A 20486-nucleotide genomic window follows, 5' to 3' on the forward strand; every position below is an offset into this window, starting at 1 on the left:
GTCCACTTGCCTTCGTCGAGCAGTCTAGGCCTCGGTTCGTAGGTTTCGAACAAGCTCGGAGCGAGGACGAGGGGTACCTCCTGGGGCCTCTTGTATCCTTTCTCTGCGAGATGTATGGGACGAGGTGGAAAGGCGCAAATAATAAGAGAAGAAATCAACTTTCTGTAAACCAAGGTTCTCTCTTTTGCAGTCTTTTGTTGTGCGAGGCTCTTCCGACTTCTACCGCAAGGTCGAAGCCAATTCCTGCATGCGTTGAACGGGAAGAAGGGCACGGGAAGGAGACATTGTCATCCGTTCCCCCCAGTAGGTTGGGAAAGAAGCGAAAACAATCTGTGGACGACGGAGGAAACGAAGCGGTTGTGAAGGGCAGAACAATGGGGGGGTAGAACAGACGCGAAAAGTGCCATGAGAAAACGCCCAAGCTTCGTCGGCGTCTACGCTGTCGTGCACACTGTGTGAATCGAGAGCAAGGACCGGAGGCCAACGGGGGGCCCCTCGAATTTACGGTTGCCGTTCCACACTTCTTCAAATTGCAGGGACCGAGCGGGAAGTCTCAGGCAACAGAAAAAAGGCCAGGCGATTTGGGTGGCACTGGAGAGCGAGGAAATGGTGATTCTTCCGACCTCATATACACAAGCACATCCACGAGAGCCGTTTATCTCGGTTGCTGGTACAGCGGGGGGGACTCAATTACGAATCGATTTGCGGATGGAGACAAGGAACGGAAAGAATCGGGAAACAGGTGAAGGAAAAAGACAGAGGAGGTGCGGAAGAGCAGGGAAGAACGACGGGAACGGTTATTTACCTATCGCACCTTCGGGATAAAAGCCCGATACATTATATGGGTCCCGTGGCTTCTGATACTTTGAGCTCATACTGACGGCGATTAGGGATGAGGCACGAGGCACCAATTAGGAAAAAGGGTCTGAAACAACCAGGCAAGAAGAAACTGAGACGCAGATACACCAGCTTGATTTCGTTTCAGCAGCATCTGCCACTCTTCGAACGTGAGATTCGTGGACGTCGCCTCTCGTAATCCTCCCGCAGAAAACTTGAAAAGCTTTGCCAGCACTATCGACAGATTCGCTCGCGCAAGCGCAACCCAGGTCGTTCATTCCAGTCATCTACATCTGTTGTCGTGTACAGCTATGGGACCCAGCAAAGGAGAGATCTGCAGCTTGGAGACTTCTGCGACCTCACAACTATTATTTGTGTATTGGCACAGCCTGCGTGCGAATGGTAGACGAAGGTATTCAACTTAAAGCACATGCACAGACACACCATGGAGAATCTTCTCCGAACATGTTCCAGTGTTGTGTCTGCGCTTTGTCGAGGCTCTGGCAGCCATCCTCTTCCTTGCGGTGTCAGACTTTCATCCGGTAGAGCTCATGAACCTATCTGAAGTCGAAAGATTCCCTTCAGGCCTACCCAAAGAAAACGACAATTGTGAGACGGTAGGAGGAGATGGGTGCTGCTGCTGTGGTGAGAGACTCCACCACCTAACATCCCGATTGACCTCGCACGACTTCGCCTTTTGGGAAGGATAGGAACCCCGGGCAGCCACGTTTCTGCTTGCGGTTAGGTACACACGTTCTTCCAAGAAAAACGCCCTCTCTAAGGACAGCTGAATAGCGATACTGCACACCGGGGTCCCCGAACTTGGTTGTGACACTCGACAGCCTAGAACGGAGCGGCTTCCCTGATACGGACGTCTGTTCTAAAAGTCCCTGCTGTCGAGAAAGGCTTCTGCCGGTGCCAGAAGTCGTGTGGTCTGTACGACGGGCTTCCATGAGGGCACATCACCGGATGAACAGGCCTTTCCAGGATTTCTTAAGAGACCGTGCAGTTACACAGTCAGAGCAGAAGTTGTCGAGGAAACCGACCGCAGAAATGAACGATACTTTCCATAATGCTCGAAAGAAGAGTGACTGAAGGTAACTCGATAGCTGAAAAATGGGGCATCTTATTCAGCATACGGGTTCGCGCACACGCTTTTCTGTCGATCTCATTGGTATGGGTCCGCTCCTGCTCTCGTTTCCTTGACATAGAACTCGTTTTTCCCACTAAACAAACATGCACTTGCGAATATTACAATTTTAGTGAAGGGTTCCTGACACCCCCCAAACCGTCGTGGTGCTCCACTGCCGCCCGACACAGAATCCAAGCAGAGTTTGACTCAACTATCGTTTGTCACCGCAGAACCCTGCTCCCGTTCGCCAGCTAGACTTGTCAAGGGTGAAAACTCTGCTTCTGGTATACTGCCGCGAGGTAACTCTTTCTCAGTCAGGAGTGCATGAAGAAAACAGAACACCCTAATTTAAATCGCCGGCGTGTATGCGTCTCATGTGGCTCTCCGGAGAGATTCCTACTGGAATCAGCTCGGTAAAATGCTGACAAAATGACTCGACCACTGTCGATTTGATTTCTTTGGTCCCCTCGAACAAGAGGGAATCCTTTACATTTTTGTTACGTTTCCATCAGATAATCTGAATCCAGCTCACGTGCCGCCTAACTTGAAAAGAACACCCGCGCCTCTGAAACAGGATTGCTTTTTATTTCCAACTTCGCTGGAAGACGTTTTACGTTGCTCCGCGCCTGCAACTTTGACGGAAAGGTGAGGGACGAAGATTACTACCAGAGAGGGAAAAAAACTGTTTTAAAAAAGCCTCTCCATTCGCTTCCGACGCTCTCTTCGTGGTCGTTATGCCTCTTTCTCTTAAAGTGTACCTCGTCTGCGGGAACGCATCATGTTGAAACAAGTAAACACTGCTACTGATTGCTCGAGTCACTTTCTCACGCAGAAATTAACATAGACGAAGCTGGAGGAATTGGGGCGAATGCCATCTTGTCACCCCAACTGCACAGAGATATGAAGAGAAACAACGGTTATGGGTTCATCGTGGAGGGGGAGGTTCCTTTCACATCGTTCGCCATGTCGTTCGCCTGCTCCCGCTCCTGCATTTCACGGTCTAGGCCTGAGTACGCTTCCAGAGGGGGGAGGGCCGGAGAAGGAGCTTATTTGTTAGCGACACGGGGAAGAAAAAGAGCAGTTTTCTGCACGCGAGTTGAGTTGCAAAAGAGGGAAAAGGACGAATCTAGCCAAGCGCTCTCGTTCAGGTTTAGCGTTCACTTTCCCCCTCGCAGGCCACGTTTTTGGTGGGTCAAACGGCCGCGCGATGAGCGACACGGCGAGATCGTTTCTCGACTTCCTTTTAAAATCTCTTCTCTTTTGCACCGTTTTCGTTTTCGCTGCGTGAGACTCTTGTCTTTATTCGTACCGCTCCACCTTTCCTGTCTGCCAGTGCCTTTGCTCCGCGCTTTTGAAGGACTCGGCGCCCCGTTGGAGAGATGCATCGACCGAGGTAGCTCTCTGGTAATCTTTGGCCATGTATTCGTTGTTCTCGCTGTTTCTTTGTCTCGCGAACAAAGCTGCGAATGCGGCTGCATGTGACGGAAAAGAAAAGTGGAGGTGTTAGTCAGAAAGCGGCGGAGAAGGACGCGAACAACCAGGTGCCCGGCGCAAGCCGGGAGCGGCTCGGAAACGACGCAGGGATCCAGCCGACCGCCTTTGTGAAATCAGGAAAAACTGCGAGAACGCGTGTCAAGAGGACACGCTTCCAGGTGCTTGGCGAAATTAAAAGGCATGTTAGCGAAAGGTTCGAATCCCTCGTGCTTCAACTTCCGCATGCCTTGACTGGAACAGCCCCCCGTTGTATCCTTAGGCAACGATGGACTGTCGTGAACGTAGATGTTGCAGAGAGTCGAAGAAAGCGACGAATCCGTTCTGAGTGTCGTGCTTCGTCGGTTCCAGGTTTGTTTCTCGCCTTTCCTCTCGGACTTTTCCGACCACTTTCACTTTCCATCTACGCAGCAGGTAGCGGTTCTGTGTAATGGCAGGCTGCGACGCTATAGCGGAGCCGCAGGTCCCCCTAACGTTTGTGGCATGCAGGTGTTTCCAACGACCAGTTTCCTGAGTTTTTTATTCCTTTCCGACGTGCGTTATCCGCCATTGCCGTCGCGCTTTCGATTTAGAGCCCCTCGGTTCCTCAGCTTGCTTTTCTCAGGTGTGTTCGTGCACTCGACGTAAGCCTCATGGTTCCCCTTGACCTTTGTATTCCATAGTTTTCTTCGCTTGCTGCTCGTCGTCTTTGCCAGTCTCCCCTCGGCACCCTTCATCCCTTACGTCTCTTGTGTTTTTTCTCCCTTTCAACCGCTTCGCGTCTCGGGGCGATCCCGGGGGTCGTCCCGGCTTCCCATTCCGTTTTTCCTTGGCACGCTGTTTTCGGATCTTTGCGTCCACCTGCGCCACAATGGCAGAGTTGCCGCCACGCAGGCGACGCTCGTCGCTGATTCGCCTAGAAGAAAACTGTGATTCTTTGTCGGGATTCGGTACTCGTCCTTCTCGCACTGCGCCGGTCCATGCGGTTTCTCCCCGCGCCTCGCCTCTGCGCGAGGAGGCGGCAGTCTCCCCCACAAAGAACCGCGACCAAGAAGGCCTTTCCCCTCTTCAAGTCTCTCCTTCAACGAACCGCGTCCTAAATACCCTCTGGGATCCAGCTGGACGGGAGACCGAACCTTTCGGCGATCTCGTTGAAAAGGGACGAACGAGAAGGGAGAGGGAAGAGCAAGACCGACGACAGAGCGAAGGCGAAAGGAGGCCTTACAGCACGGGCCGGAAGACACCGGAGGACGGGGGAGACGGGTGCTATACCGCGCATGCAGGCTACTCGCCGGGAAGTCTGTTTGCTTCTCCTGGCCTTCCTTTTTACAACGAGCGAGAACAAGAGACACGAAGAAGAGCCTCTAGACGCATCGGGGCAGCTGGCGTCGACGCGCAGTTCTACGGATCCATTGGACAGCAACTCAGAGCTCTCCAGGTCGCGTGCGATCGGCAGAAGGCTGAGGCACTCCGAGCTCCTGTTGAAGGTACGCGAGGGCCAAACAAGAACGAGAAAAAAAGAGAGGTTTCAAAGGGATTAGGCGCTTGAGTCTTGCGAGGACCAGACAACGGCTTTAGAGAGGAGCAGATGGTAGAGAAAAAGACGCTGGAGACACAAAGCACCTGACATGGCTCTTGAGCTGGCCGTCGACGGAAGGCAGACGCGCGGCATGGATAGGCAGTGGGAGTGAAGCGTTGGGGAAAGAAAGCAAGAAAGAGACAAGAGACGCCGGCGAGAAACTCCGAGAAGGGGAGGAAGACTGAGGCAGGGAGGCCTGCTGGACCAACAACACAGAGAAAGAAGGGGACCAGAATGTGGAGTACAGAGTTCGCAGTAGACGGCAAGGAAGGTAGCTGCGTGGACTGGACAGACGAGAGACAGCAATATCATAAGGTGGAGACAACACCGGAATATTAAGACACAACGAGAGAAGAGAGGGGACGACGGGGGAGACTGCAGATGACAAGCATACCACCAACAGGCGAGGAAGGCAAGCAAATGGACAACAGAATGTGAGACGAGAAACCTCACTGTCCACCGTGTGTGCCACCCTTGCGTTCAAACACTCGTATATAGAGCTCCATCTGGCTTTGTTGAACACTGAAAAGCTTCAGGAGAACGAGTCTGAATGGCTTTCCAGACTGGATCATTTCCTTCTCGTGTGTTCCCCTGCCTGTTCTTTTTTCCAGTTGCTTGCAGCGCCGAGGCGTCGATGATTTCTTTCGGGCGTTCCGTCGCTGGGACGTTATCGGCTGCGTTGGGATGTCCTCTTGTTTTCGTCTGCGCGTATGATAAAGAAACAGACGAGCTGTACTGTTGCTTCACATCTCTTCCTCTTGGACTTCTCTGTCCACCCTCGTCGCCTGACTGCGCTCGTAGCCGGTCGCCGGCTTCGGGGGGCGCACTGGCCCTGGGCGTGGACTCAGAGGAGACAGCTCCGGCAGGCGCAGCGCGGCGTGATGTGGAGACACTGGTGTCGCGAGAGTCTTCTCTTCAGACGTCTTCCCGCGTCTCCTCGCCCCTGCGTTTGCCGCCTTCGCACTTGGCTCGCGTCCCCTCGGAGACAGCTGCTGAGTGCATCAGTTCTCACGATCATGACTCTTCAGTCGGCGTCTTTGCAGGCGCATATCCTCAACTGTCTCCTGCCTTGGTATCTGTACCTCCTGGCCCGTCTGCTTACCTCTCCTCTCTGCCTGCTCAGCTCCGCCTCGCGTCGGCTAGGCAGATGGGACTTGTCTCGTCCACGAGGCGCGACAGCATGCATGTAGGCGCGTCGCGTCTCGCTGCTGCGCATGCGCCTGCAGAGACCGAGAGGATGCAGGAGCTGCTTGAGGCTCCAACATGGGAAGCGAAGAGAGAGAACGCGGAAGGGGAGGAGAAGAGAACAGATCCCGAGGCCGTGGAGACGGAAGAAGTGACGAACACTGGAGACGAGGAGGCGAACAGAGGGCATGAGAAGACGCGGGGGGTGTTGAATAGAGTAAAGGACAAATGGAAAGCGCAGAAGGAAACCAAGAAAGAAGGCGCATCGGGGAGACCAGACAACCGCCAACTCCACGCGATGGAGGGCGGGACCACGAAGGCCGCTCTCTCCTGCGTTTGGCCAGCAAGAAAAGAGAAGCAGCGAAGCGCAAGCGAACTTCAGCAAAGAGGAAGCATGAGCAGTGTAGATCTCGAGGATGCGGAAGCAGACGGAGGGACTTATGAGGGTCGTCAGCACACCGAGACAGGAGCGGAAGAAGAGGGCAGTGTTCTCTGCGGCCGTCTAGACAGTGCAGAAGAGGTCCTTGGTAAGGCAGTCCAGTGAGAAGGGAGGAGAGGGGAGTTGGTAGAACACAGGAACCTCAAGGGTATGTCTAAGACAAACGGCTGTGTCACGACGGTGTAGATTATCCCTTGAACCTCACACTCAGAGTCTGTTGAATGCTCGGATTCTCTCTTCTCCAACCAGCTACGGTCCCCACGCTGACGCGCTCGTTTGGGTTCTCGCGTACAACGGGTACTCGCGTGTATGCAATGATACGAACAACTGTAAACAAAGGACCGAGTCACCTTCTTCGTTGTGTTTGCTCTTCGGAGGAAGGCGTCGACACAGACGAGTCCAATTATCTGCTGCTATGCGTCGTTTGCCTCTTTTCAGTTCACCAGCTTCATCAGTTTCTTCGCTGGCGCTTCGTCGACGACCGGCGGGCGTCCAACACCGCGTCATTCGCTTGGTCTGCGCCTCCGGAGCCTCAGACGGTGTCTCCGCGGAAGGCTGAGAGACATTCGATCCCGTGTCCGAGCGGCCGCGTCGCCGCTTCCCGCACCAGCTCTTTGGCTCCGCTGCCTTCGCCGGCCCGTCAGTCTGGCCTGGCGGGGGCGATGATGGAGCGTCATCGAAAAGGTCCGCCTTCGCCCTTTCACATCCCGCGCTGGGAGTGCGTTGCTCGCGCGACCTCGGTGCAGAGGCTTGAGGCCGAGGACCCAGGGACTCGGACCAGATGCGGAGAAGGACGAGCAGCCTCAGACTCCCCGAGGAGACAAGCGCGAGTTTGTGAGTCGCCACTCGCCTCGCCGGAGGAGGAGCTGCCGGTGCCTCTTCGGTACGTCAGCGAACCGGTTTCCTGCGATGACTCATTCGACTCGAGGTCCTTGGAGGGACCGGAAGTACTCGTCCTCTCCCCCCATGTGGGATGCATTGGCGAACTCTTTCAAAATGCCAGCGCCAGAACAACGGTACGTCTCTGTCGTCGAGACGAAGAGTCTCGAGGGTCAGAGAACCATCCATACCCAGAACGATGCTGGAGTCACACACGCCTCTGGAGCGAAACGGACTCTGTTTGTGCTCTGCCTGCTTGGCGACGACAGGCTGGCGGTGGGGACAGAGACGCAGTCAGACGCTGCTCACTGTGGAGGACCGTTTCGTCAGGAGGGAGGACGGGAGTGGTGAAGAAGCTGGGTGTCTCTGTTTCGTAGGTGTGAGCAGGAACCTAGGGGAGGGAGTGTCTCTATTTCTTGCTAGAGTTGAAAGCGATCGCTGGTGAATCTAAGCCGCACCGAAAAAGAAGTATGTTGAGAGCGATAAATCCCAGTTAGCCGTGTGGAATAGCGAGGCGCGCTCGAGATTTCTTCTAACTTGACTTGCCTGCTTAGTGAGGTAGGATCTGCGGCAAAGAGACGTCAACGTCTGGGCGTTCAGCAGACGCAGAGAGGTCGAAGCAAGGCCTTGTTCTTGGCCGCTCTAAAAGACCTGTCTTCTCCGTCTTGTGGCCCATGACTGAGAGAGGCTTCCTTATTTCTTCGCGCTCCGGCACCTTGACGACACTGTCGGGCGCTTCCAGAAAAGAAGGGGAACAACTTGCTTATGTCTTCTCTGGTTTCTTGGTCTTTCGGATCAGCTCTTTGTCTTAACAGGAGACCTCGAATCGGAGAAAGAAACTGTCTCCTGCGCACAGTCTGCGTGCTGTGTGTCATTGCCCTCATTCACTCCTTGTCACTCACGAAAGCGTTGCTTCCTGTTGATTTGCTTTTCCGCTCTTCCTCAGCAAACCTTTCTGTACAACCCTGAGTCGGACGCCATCATTTGGCCGCGTGCAGGTTTGCCTCCACCTCCTCCTGCGCGTTCTTTGCCACAGTCTTCCTCTGTACCCTTGGAGACCAATGCATGCGGGCGTGGAGTCTCCGGCTCTTCTTCCCCCACTCCGTCCTCTCCCTCTTTGACTTCGTCTTCCGCTTCTTCTGCCGCGGCTTCCTTCGTTTCGATGCGTGAGCCGGCAGATCAGCTGGCAGCGCAGGAGTCTGATTTCCGCGCGAACGATTTCCAGGAAGGAGCTGGCGTTCTTGAAGGGGCGACCGCGGGCGTTGAGAGGGCCATAGACGCCGGCTGTGCCTCGTGCTCTCCACTTCGGCTGCTTGTGCGGCAGTTGAGAGATCAAACAGGCAGCAGGCTCTGGGAGCTAATGGAGGAGTCTCGCGTTGATTACTCTTCTCCGTCAGAACGGAAACGCGGACCTGTGGCCGACGGACCCTTCGGTCGCAGGAGCGAGGCGCCGTCGAGTTCTTCGCTCCCGCGGAGTCTCGCACCCCACACGTCTCATGCCGCCTCTCTTTCCTCGCTGCCCGCGGAATCGACGCTCCCTCGCTCGGCGCGGAAGTCTCCTTCGTCGTCCTCGTCTTCTGCAGCCAGTGCCGAACGGGCTCCTCGCCGTAGCGCGCCGCCTGTCCCGCGCTCCCCAAGTGTCTCTTTTTCCCTGCCAGAGGCGAAGGAGACAGTCTCCGGAGTCGACGCGGGCGCGGCGGTGCCTGGCGAGCTCGCGACGCGTGCAGCGAGACCGAATTTCCCCATGGGCCTCCTCGTCTGCGTCCAGCCTCTCCACGCCGACTGCCAAGGCCAAGAGGAGCTGATCGACGAAGTTGCCGACCGGATCGAGCAACTGCTGCTCAGTGTGCTCTACGTCGAGTGGCTGAAGCGCGAAAGAACAAAGAAGGCCCTGCAACTCGAACTTCACCGATCCGTCTTCCAGGTAAAACATGCCAGGAACGACAGAACGCACTCGCCTGCAGAGAGGTAGCTGTGTGCCTCAAAGTAGCGGAGCACTGAATGAAAAAGGGAAACCTGCCTAGCCGTATGGGGATCAATAAATGGACATGGAGAAGGCGTAGTTTCACATGTCAACAAATGCATAGTCTAATAAAGGTCGTTTGCCCCCATAGATCCGTAGATGCTACATGAGTGTGTATCTATCTGTCCATATGAATTTGTATCTACTCGGAAGCATCCCCTGTGAAGAGAAAACTTTGGGGAGCGTCAATCGCTCTTCGGTCGCCCGGTTCTTCCTGCATGCATGCGCGTGCAGTGGGTCGAAAGAAACTGGGTGGAATTTCGCCTGCGGCGTGCTACCCGCCTGCTCTTGCCTTCAGGAGGCGCTGAATCCTATCAAGACAGTCGAAAGGTTTTTGTCTCTTATTCACACAACCCTCGGCGTGGAACAGGCTGCGTTCTTCATCGTCGACGCCCAGAACAATTCTTTCGTTTGTCTCGGCGGAGCTCTGAAGTGAGGAGACGAAGGTTTAGACACTCAGAAAACCGCACACAAGGCCGTGGTGAACAGACCCTTCCGTTCCTGCCAGAATCGAAAGTTCACGCGTCTACATCGAAAGACAGAAACACACAGAAATCCCCAGTTTCCTGACTTGTTCGCACTCTTCCATACCTATAAACCTATGTATATAAATATATATATATCTACATATATATACATGTATATATATATATATATATATATATGTATATATGCGTGTGTAGGGATATGTTTAAGTATATCTGCATCGATGTATATGTGGTGTTATTTGGTTTTTCTTGTTTCCAGATGCAAATTCGATGAGCTTCTGTGAGGCTGACAGAACGCACGAGTGCCTTTTGTGCTTGCTTTAATCTGCAGAGCGCGCGGACTGACTCTCCCGTACTCTCACCCGCTTCTGGGGGAGGCAACTCGCCAGGGAGGAAGAATTGCCATCTGCAACGACGTTCCTCCGTGTATGAACGGAGAGTACGACGACCTCGCCCGTATTCGAACGCAGTAAGAAAAGTCGCTTTCTCGGTGTCTTCGTCCTCTCTCATCGTGGATCTGCACTGCAGTTCGAAATAAACTACAGACACGTTGCGGTCTTCGAGGCACTGGCGTCCGCCGCGAATTTCGGATCGCTTGACTTCTACTTGGAGGGGGGGAAACGCAAATGGTTCCGTACAAATGATTCGTAACTCGCGGCGTCGTGCATGCACTGAGATAGGGGATTTCTTGCCACTCCAGGGGGTCTGTTCTGCTTCCTCCGCCTTGCCTTCGTGTCTCTTTTCCTCTTCTTTCCCGGCGGCGTCTCCCTCTTTTCAGAAAAAAAGGAACTGAGTCGAAATCCGACTTCACCGGTTTCGCTGCGTTCTCAAGCGCAAGACGCCAGCGTCTCAGATAGTGGCTTTTTACATTTGCGGTCCTCTCCGTCTGGGCACCACCCGTCGAGGATGCGTTGGACCTATCGCGATTCATTTTCTCCTCTCTCTCCAGGTCTCTTTGTCACCCTTCGAGAACTCTGCGCCTGCATGTCCCGTCGCAAAGGCGTCGCTCTCTAGACTGTCTTTTTTCTCCGAGAACGCGATACGCACCGTCTGCCGACTGCCGCGTCTGATTTTCCCCGACTTCACAGCTTCCATTTCTGCGTCTGTGTTGCTCTTCTCAGGTCGGCAATGGTCGTTCCCCTGCTGAATGCCCAGGGATTCGTCAAAGGCGTTCTTTTGTTGATGAATCGATCTGCATGTGCTCTGGCTCACTCCGGAGGGCCGTCTTGTCTCTCGGCTTCTTCGGGGCTCGCTTCGCGGTGCTTCACTCCGCCGTCCACCGCGCCTCCACCGCGACCTCCTCTCAGACACGCGGCCTCGTCGCCTCTCTCTCTCTGTCGCCATCAGAACTCTGGAGTTTCGTGCTCCTCTTCGCCTGCCCTTTCCGCGTCGCCGTTCTTTCTCCGATCTGTCCCCCGCGCGCCATCTTTCCAACTTTGCGGAGCTCTCTCAGAGACTGTCTCTTTCCAAGTGCCGCGCGGCTCTTCTCCGAGGGCGAAGCCGAACCTTCGAGGCCGCTTGGGCTCCAGTGACGAGCCGACCGGAGGCCGCGAAGAACGCGGTCGCACCCGCGGAGACAGAAGGTCCGAACGAGACCGAAGCGGCGCATGCCTCTGTGCTCTCTGCAGTCCGGCAGCGAGACAGCAGCTGTCTTACGGAGACCAGCTCCTGCAAACTCTGACGGTTCCGAATGAACTCAAGGTTTTCAGAAAATTCACGAGGTAGGCAAGAGAAGAGAAGAAGTGTGGGGACAAGGAAAAGGAGGAGGCGCAGGTGAAGTTGGCAGACAGGGGGATTGCAGTTGAGGACAGAGACACGTAAGAGAGTTAGGAAGCCTCCGTTCTATCGGTTCAACGGGAACGTTTATTTTCGAGAGGAAAGGCAGCACTCGGGTTTTCAGGATTTCCAGAGCCTTTCCGGTCTCCTGAACATCACAGCCGTCTATGGGCATCGTTTCAGAATCCTCGTACTACCTACCTTGTGTTTGTGGGGGTAAAGCAATTCCACTTACACCTCATGGTTTCTTAGTATCTATGTCACTCGTTAATCGTCTAGGATCACTACCTGAGATTCACGATTCCCTAGCAAACAGATGCAGGCGTCACTGAAGACAGCAGTTGGGCTGTTTTCGCTCAGACGCCTCCTGTTGGTTCCATGCACTAAGCCTTGACGATATGCTGTGCGCAGAGAAGACGAAGTCTTTCTGCGGTGCATCCAGTGCGAAATTCAAAACGCCCTAGGGGGCGCTCTGACAAACGTCTGTGTGGCGGGGATGACTTTGCTGAAGCCGATGGTCACGATGGTCTCGTACGTCGTCGCCGAGCCGGACAGCAGCGTCATCTTTCGGTCGCAGACAGGTGCCGACCATGTTCTGGCGGAGATCAAGGTCAGAAGAAAGGAAGAGACCTGTGAATCGTTTTAAAGGACAGGGAGCAGCTCGAGACGGGGGTGGGGACGTTCGACAGAGAGAAAAAGTGTAGAAAACCATGTAGGAACGAGCACACTTCTTTTTTTTGCTCTCGCATGCAGTGGGCGACGCCCAGTCTCGCGTGCGTATCCATACCTCGAGAAGTCGAACTAGGAAGTTCAAGCCAAATGAGGGACAGGGCATCTGAGAGTCAGACCAAGCAGGCGACAAGCAAAAGAGAGATGGAAATTCGCCATTTCACTCTCGTCTCGATTTGGATGAGCACCTCCGGACGATGTGAAAAATCTACACTCTTCCGGGGTGGAATCCATGCGGAGTTTTGTGTGTAACTGAAGCGTGACTTGCGTGTCAGTGGGAGAGACACACACACACATCCTGTTGCTTTTCTCTAAGTCTCCGCTGCTCAGTGGCGGTATTTTGTCTCCTTTGTGGGGCGTTGAAACTCTCTCGTCTCTTGCAGACGATCGTCGAGGAAGACAAGCGGCAGCTTCTCCGTCGTCTTCGTCGCTGTCAGTCTCTGGCGCCCAGCATGGACGAGCTCGGCAGTCGGTCGCTTCCTTCCTGGTCGTCTTTGACGGACTTGAAGAGGAACGAAGCAGCGGAAAAAAGCCGGAAACCTGGGGACGGCGAGCCGCCAGCGGAGCTCGGGAGGGGCAGAAATCGAGAGCGCGCCGCGATTGTCGAGGACTCCAGACTGAGGCCGGTGTCTCCTCCGTTCCACGGTTTTGAGGCGATGGCGCAGCGCAGAGGCCGCGAAAGGGAGAACGACAGGAGGAGACGGGAGAGAGACACCGGGGGAGCGAAAGACTCGGAAGAAGAGAAACAGAGACGCTCTACGGTCTCAGGTCCTCGCCCCGATGGCGTCGGCGACGCGTTGGGGGAAAATTTGCTAGGTAAGAAGGATGCCCACACGCACTGGGGCACGAGAGAAACCGAGGACGATCAGAGAGACAGGAAGGGAAGGCGAGCGAAGGAGAAGACACCAGTCAGAGAGTGCATATGTGCTTGTGCGGACGCGTTCAGCTTCGAGGCGTCTTTCTTTAGTCGACGATGCTTCCCGTCTGTCTTCGTCACCCGTTCCCTGAAACGCTGTCACTGAGTGTTGCACTGTGTGTCTCTGAGAAAACCTCGGCTGTTGTCACATTCCCCACAACCGTCTCTGTCGACGGACTTGTTTCGCCAACTCTCCCTGTCTCCGCAGCAACGCGTCTGTCGCCTATGAGGCCTCTTGGTCCTTTCGGAGAGTCTCCGGGGGACGGCCGGGCGTCGGCGCGAGGGCCTAGCGACGCAGGTCCGTTTTCGTTGCCTTCTTCGTACTCGGTGGACACAGAAGAAGAGTCGCTGTCTTCGCCGGTGTCTCGGCCGAATCGCTCTGAAGCCGGTGACAGCCCCCCCTTGGTTTCGGGGATTCGTCGGAAGCGCGAGAAGCCTGGCCTACTGACTCTGCAGAGCATGGGCGACTTCTGTCGGAGACAGGGCCGCGAGCGCGAGGAAGAAGACGACCGAAGTGTCTCTTCGAGCGCCAACTGGTGGCGAGAAGAAGGGGGGCGAAGCGGGGACTTGACCGGGCGCGGCAACAGCGACGAGATGCTCCGAGTTTGTTCGGTCTCCTCCGCTGAAGGGAAAGAAGACGGCCAGGAAGAAGAGGGTGAAGGCGGGGGACAAGGAGACGCGAAAACAGACCAAGACGCCCTCGACGGGGCTCACGACCAGGTGCCGGGCCGCAAGGCGAAAAGCCACGCTGAGGCATCAACGCATGCGCATGCATACAGAAGAAAAGGCCTCGACGGCAGCCGCCAAATCGCGCGAACGTTCGGCTCCTCTGAAGACCGTTTTTCCCCTGCATGTTGGAAGGGATTAAAGAGGCGAAAACGTGCCTCTTCCGTCCCCAGTCTTGTCTTCTCCGCCGCCCTCGAAAAATGCGAAAGACACATGAAAGCCATCCGGAAAGACGTAAGTCAAAAAGCCGCGGCCGTATCTTTGTGCGTCGTGTGTGGTTTCCCTCTGTGTTGGGTTCTTCTGGGCTTCCCCACAACAATCGTGCTCTTCTTCTCACAAGCCAAATCGGCAGTTACACCTCGAAGAACAGTCCTTTCGAGAGTCCCCGTGCTTCCCGGGAAGTTTAAGATTTGTCCATCTTCTCCTCTCAGCTGAACGTCAAAAGTCTTTGTGTTCGCCGCGTCCTTCCCGCTACACGGTGACTCACCGATCCAGCGTAGGATGCCGTCAGCAGGGGGGACGCGGGGAAGCGTGATTGGATAAGAATCCACGTGACGAAGCATTCGACAGTCAGAACAGTGGATGTCTGAGGTGTTGATGTTCTTCGACTCCTTTAGAAGACGCCTCACGTATCTGATTTGCATGGGGATCCTCGCCTGTCTGCTCAGCAGTTTACGCTGGAGGTTTTAGAGAGTCAGGCAGCTCCGTCTGTTAGAAAGCGCAGCCGAGAACAACGGGCAACAACCATTCACAGATATTCTGTGAAGAGAAATATGGACCAGCAGTCGAGTCCCCAATTTTTCTTCAGACATCTGTCGATCTGGCGTGATCTATAGGGATGCACATTCATGCATACACATATACAAACAAGCATATACATACAAATATAAAAATATTATATATATATATATATGTATATATATATGTATATATATGTATATATGTACATGTATGTTTGTGTGCATGTTCATGTATTTGCATGTACATGTATATGACTCTGCATTCGTGGGACCGCCTTTTCTCGAGGAGGAAACGATTTTTTTTTATTTTTCCGCAGCTCGTCTTGGCGCAGTTTCGGGGCTGGAATCTGGACATTTGGCGGCGCAACAGCAGCGAAATGGAAATTTTCTTTTTGCTCGCTCTCGACGATCTGGGACTGCTGGAGCGGAGAGAGGAGAAGAAACTGCGGCATTTCTTTGCCATCATTCGCGACGGGTATCACACAGATAATCCGTACCACAACTTCTACCACGCTATCCATGTGTTCCAGGTAGGAGGGGATTCTGGGAGATACATTGAAGAAGCGCACTGGCGACGGTTTCACGGAACAGGTCGCTGGGTTGTATGCGGACTGCGGACAGATCGAGTTTTATATTCCGGAAGCTGTTCAAAACTTCGTGCCCTATCGAGGCGTCTTCCCCATGTGGTGTTGGTGGAGTCGCTGGCGTGTGTTCGCATCGGCTGTTTCCATCAGTATTTGAAGACAGTGGGCTGTTTCGCTGGAAGACTAGCATCTCAGATATATACCCGAGTCCTCAGGGTGATTCACACAGCAGAGACGAAGGTGCTTTTCCTGATCCTTCGTGTTGACATGTTGGTCTTAATGGGTTATTTCGGTCATCGCTAAAAGCGTAATGCGTCGCATTTCTCTCTTCAAATTGTGCAAACGTGGCTAAGTCATGATCAACTTCGAACGAGAAGCTTCAAGTATTTCTCAACCGAAGCCAAGTGTCGTCGAGGCATCTGGCCACAGATGTCTGAGTAGCCATGTGCAAGGGAATGGACCCAGAGACTTGCGTCGAGGATGAGAAACAAAGGAGTATTCAGTTCTCAGCTGCCCGCGGAAGCCGCTGGACCTGTGCAGTCCACATGCCTGTTGTAGTGTAGTCGCCGGTGTCATTTTGAGGACGTTTTTGCGGAAGAAGTGGAAAAATGAAAATGACCGAAACGAAGCGGAGATACGAAAGACGTCTGCTGTTCTTCGAGGGTTCTTTTCCCCTCAGGTCTGCTGGATGTTTCTCTCCGCCTACGGATGCCGCAATATCCTCAGCCCCATTGAGCAACTTGGGATCCTTCTTGCAGGTACGTTTTTGTTCTTTTCTTTCACATTCATGTGTAGATATGTGCGGAAGGCCTGAAACAACGGCTCCTTGCGTATCTCCGTAGATACGTCCCTATCCACCTACCGGCAATCTCGACGCGTGCATCGTTGTATATGTGTAGAGTGTTTTTTTAATTTTTCTCAGCTTTGTGTCACGACGTAGATCACCCGGGGGTGAACAATGCCTTCCTTCGAGCGAGTCTCCACCCTCTGTCGATCATGTACAACGACAAGTCTGTTTTGGAGAACCACCACGCGGCGTTCGCCATCCGAACGTAAGTTCAGTCCATTCCTGTCTCCGGAGTAGTTAAGTGCACCCAAGCGACAGGTAGAAAGTTCAGACAACTTGATCTGAAGACATCGCTGCAATTCCGGTCAACACAGCCTGTTGCGACTCGTCGACCTGGATTTCTCGCCTCTCCCACACATTGTGTTCCTGCATATTTGCCGACCACTAGTAAACCTGAGATAGACGTCAGTTTCAAAGGCTCACGCAGATCTCATGCGTTACTGTCGAGCCTTGGCAGCTGGTAACGACTCTCCCAGAAACACCAGTTCCCTTCTTTTCAAACGATCGATGGAACTCAACACTTGCACGACGTTGAGAGGTAACATTGGTCCGTATTTGCATCCGTGAGAAACTGTTTGTTGAGATAGACGCTCACCGGATGCCACAAGTTCTTTTCTTTTCTCAGAATGATGCAGTTGGGCATGTACGGCGCAGGGTCGCGAATCTTTCCGTCGGGCAGTGGCGCTGCGGCGCCCGCGTCTCCAGACGGGAAATCGGGCTCTTCTGGTTCTCGATTCGAAGGACGCATAGTGCCCTCATTTTCAGAACTGCGAAAGATCGTGATTCAAGCGATCTTCTCCACAGACATGGAACTGTTCAGACAGCACCACGACGCTATGAAGCGTCGCGCGCAGATGAAGACGAGTAAGAAGCATTTTTGGGGAGGCTGGCCAACGGAGGCGAAAAGGGACACAGGCCTGGCGAAAAGACGACCCGCAACAATCTGGAAAACAAAGTTTCTGCTGGACAGTTGTCTGCGGCCGTGACGGCTGTGTGTGCCGAAGGGTGTAGGAATGGAGGCCTGCCTCAGCGCTGGGGAGGAGAACGGGCGGAGAAAGTATAGGTGGAAAGCGAAAGCGTGTATACTTCTCAGATGGCTAGGAAACGGCTGGAAACAACGTTTTCTACTCAAAACGGAAGGCAAGGAAGGGTGGAAGGGGACCACGGTGTTTATCTTTACAAGGAAACGAAAGGAGGAAAACCAGACGTTTGCTTGTGTGTACAAGGGCACGAGAACGCGGAATGAAAAGATCCTTTCCCGGTTTTTCTGTGTATTCAGACGACCGCGAAGAACTGGAAGGAGAAGACGACCGGAACTTGTTGGTCACGTGTCTGATCCACTGCGCGGATATCTGCAACCCTGTCATGAGCGAAGGAAGAAACGTTCAGTGGGCCTCCCTGGTTACTCAAGAATTCAATGCACAAGTCGACCTCGAAAGACGATACGGACTCCCCGTGTCTGTCTTCATGGATGCCCGCACAGAGCTGCAAAGGTCGGCAAGCGAACGAGGAGTCAAATGATCCACATAAACAGGGACACAGAAGAAGCGTCATAGGCGCAGGTGTACAGATACAAGCATAGAGACAGGTGCAAGCACGTCCATGTACAGATGGGGCTCTCTTCGTGTATGAAGACATAAAAATACATCAGTGTACAAGTAGGGCCTACTTCAGAATAAAGATGTAAGAGACGAGAGATTAAAATACCTGGGTGTACAGATGGGGTTGCTGCCATGTATGCATGGTTGTGTGTACAAGTAAATATGTAATCACGAATTTTTCCGTTTGTGCTTGAAGGTCATTCGTTATTTACCAGACGAAAATCTCTGTTTCGTGCTCCCGTCGCCTCGTGAGGCTCGCGTGGAGCTCGGATGATCGCCTCTCGCTGCGCCAGTGCCGCCGCGGCGATGTGTGGTGATGCTGGTGGACGATGGCAGACCAGTTCGGTGTGAGTTCCTGTTCACGCTTTTAGGACGCAGTCCCAGATCGGCTTTCTATCGTTTGTCGTCCTCGACCAATTTCGCGCCCTCGCCGACCTCATCCCAGAAGTCTCCGAATTGGTCGTTCAAGGCGAAAAAAATCTGGAGATGTGGCAGAGAGCGCTCGATACTCTTAAGGCAGCGGCGGAGGCCGAAAAGTACGAAGCGAAAGCAAAACGCGACGGTGGACGCTTTCACTCATCGGGGTTCTGGCTGCGTAGTGCCGGCCGTCAACTAACCTATCTTTACATGCATGCATTTGTGTATTCACATGTATATGTTTTTCTGTATGTGGCTGGGTAGATACGTAGACTCCACGTTTTACTCCATCTCTTCAACGATTCATATTTCTGGAAGTGTAGCTGGACGTCTTGACAGAAACGTCGATATGCAGACCCGGAGTGAGACGGTTGCAGAAATAGGCTCAAAGATGTGTGCGTGGCAGAATTGGCTTTAGTGAGTGTGCACTTCTTGAATGGGTTGGTGTTCCACTTGCAGAGCCGGAGAACGGTATGAAGATCTTCCGAGCAATTTTTCGTTCCGACTTAAGGACCTGAAATTCGTGGATATGCGGGGAGTGAAATGCTTTGGCTTCATTCAATGGTGAGCCTCCTCACAATCGACGTACGACGAGTCGTAAAGCGCTGTCGACCCCTCATGATTTGCACATCTCTGCACTCTGAGGTCTGTAGATAACTGCGGTTTCCCGGCTTTTAACTGTGTGCGCGTTTTCAGAGGAAGCGGTATGGTGTGGTGTGTAATGCAGGCAGCTCCAATAGGAAACAATCGTGTTTTTCAAAAGCAACACTGGTGTTGGGGGTAGCACTTACATTTCGACATTCGAAACAAGGTGTGTTGTCAGGCGGGCCAGAAACGCTGTATGCGGTTAATTGCGGACCGCGGTAATTCTTGAACCCTACGCTGTACGTAGGGTTCCTACGTCTTTCTTTCAACGGTCTCCTCCTTTTGTTTATTTCCTCATTCTGTCTTTTGTTCTCAGCGAGGAGTTCGACGGCTATCGACCGCCCAGCTTGGACGTATAGACGCCAAGGAACGGCGCAAGGTCGGAGCGCGTCAACGAGAAAGAAGAATGGCAGATGGAGAGACAGTGTGTGAAATAAGGCACTGTGTCCTCTGTTCATATTTGATTTCCTCTTTCGGAGACATGCAGTCAGTGTTTCCCTTGTTATGTACTTCTTAAACGATTCTGTTCGGTGATTTGCGTTCCGCATTCAGCTCAAAGGCGCAAGGCGCGTTTGATAAGACAAATTATATGGAGATCGATTTCTAAGTGCACATTCCCGTAACTCAGAAGCTGGAAAAATGCACGTTGATCCTCCGGCAGGAACAGTTGTGAACATTCAGAACTGTCACAAACTGATTCATTCAAATAGGGACTTAACGTGACGGTGTCCCATGCGCACGCCTAGGCAACGAACGGGCCGACTGAAAGCACGGAAACTCGAGGTCTCAGCACCTGAAAATCCTTTCTTAGTCCGAGCATGAACCACCGAATTTGGTGTTGGACACCGGGAAAATCGTTTTTTGCGATAATCTCGCCATGGAGCTCAACTGCGGGGGATTTGATGCATCGCGGTACTCCAGCTGGCTTGCAGGTCGATTAATGAATATCTGGCGATTACACCATCCGGACACGCTGCCGTTTTGAGAGTACTCCACGTCTACAAAGCCACACGATTCCTGAAGTTTGTGTTAGCTATACACCCGTTGCAACCTACAGACTTTTTGCGCTGGGGTTTTGTGCGTTCAGCCATGAAGCCCAGCATATCATCAAAGTTCGCTACAGCAGAGAATTGCTTCGATGGATCTCTCCGTACATAATATCGGCTGGGTGCAGTTACAGTAGAGTTCATTAGCGCATACAAAGCATTTTCTGAAAACGTTCAAGATCCACCGTAAGAAGTGCTTTTCAGCTCGGAAAGGCGAACTGCATGAACGTTATGAGGTGAAATAGCCTCCGAGAATGTTCCGCGAATAACCTGGATTGTATGGCAAGCCTGAATTTGGCATGGGTGGACAAAGGCAAACTCCGTATGCGTGTTCAATACCCGCAACACTTGAAAAAACAGAAGTGACGGATCAATGCCGGTGAAAGAAGGCGGCGCCGCATAAATGACCGTCTCCGCGAACATGCTA

At 53.3% G+C, this 20486-nt stretch overlaps 1 protein-coding gene across 1 annotated transcript; it reads left to right on the forward strand.

The window, feature by feature from the left end:
- The first annotated feature begins 200 nt into the window (after positions 1 to 200).
- TGME49_293000 (3'5'-cyclic nucleotide phosphodiesterase domain-containing protein) lies at positions 201 to 19788 on the forward strand. The gene is made up of 18 exons (XM_018782177.1): positions 201 to 4926; positions 5630 to 6730; positions 7081 to 7658; positions 8468 to 9445; positions 9843 to 9976; positions 10364 to 10501; positions 11154 to 11753; positions 12220 to 12418; positions 12921 to 13353; positions 13662 to 14413; positions 15237 to 15449; positions 16183 to 16261; positions 16426 to 16555; positions 16976 to 17214; positions 17630 to 17843; positions 18323 to 18487; positions 18828 to 18932; positions 19330 to 19788. The coding sequence occupies exons 1-18, from the start codon at positions 4311 to 4313 to the stop codon at positions 19370 to 19372; spliced, it is 6717 nt and encodes a 2238-aa protein (XP_018638637.1). The 5' UTR covers positions 201 to 4310; the 3' UTR covers positions 19373 to 19788.
- Positions 19789 to 20486: the final 698 nt, after the last annotated feature.

Source organism: Toxoplasma gondii, chromosome Ia (genome assembly GCF_000006565.2).
Source record: "Toxoplasma gondii ME49 chromosome Ia, whole genome shotgun sequence".
Lineage (NCBI taxonomy): Eukaryota > Apicomplexa > Conoidasida > Eucoccidiorida > Sarcocystidae > Toxoplasma > Toxoplasma gondii.

What these genes read in the sequence shown, in the direction of transcription:
- TGME49_293000 (XM_018782177.1), top strand. Translation starts at nt 4,311, where the DNA reads ATGGCAGAGTTGCCGCCACGCAGGCGACGCTCGTCGCTGATTCGCCTA. An exon ending in ACGCTATCCATGTGTTCCAG is followed by an intron (nt 15,450 to 16,182) that starts GTAGGAGGGGAT and finishes TTTTCCCCTCAG; the next exon opens with GTCTGCTGGATGTTTCTCTC. An exon ending in GCGGCGTTCGCCATCCGAAC is followed by an intron (nt 16,556 to 16,975) that starts GTAAGTTCAGTC and finishes TTCTTTTCTCAG; the next exon opens with AATGATGCAGTTGGGCATGT.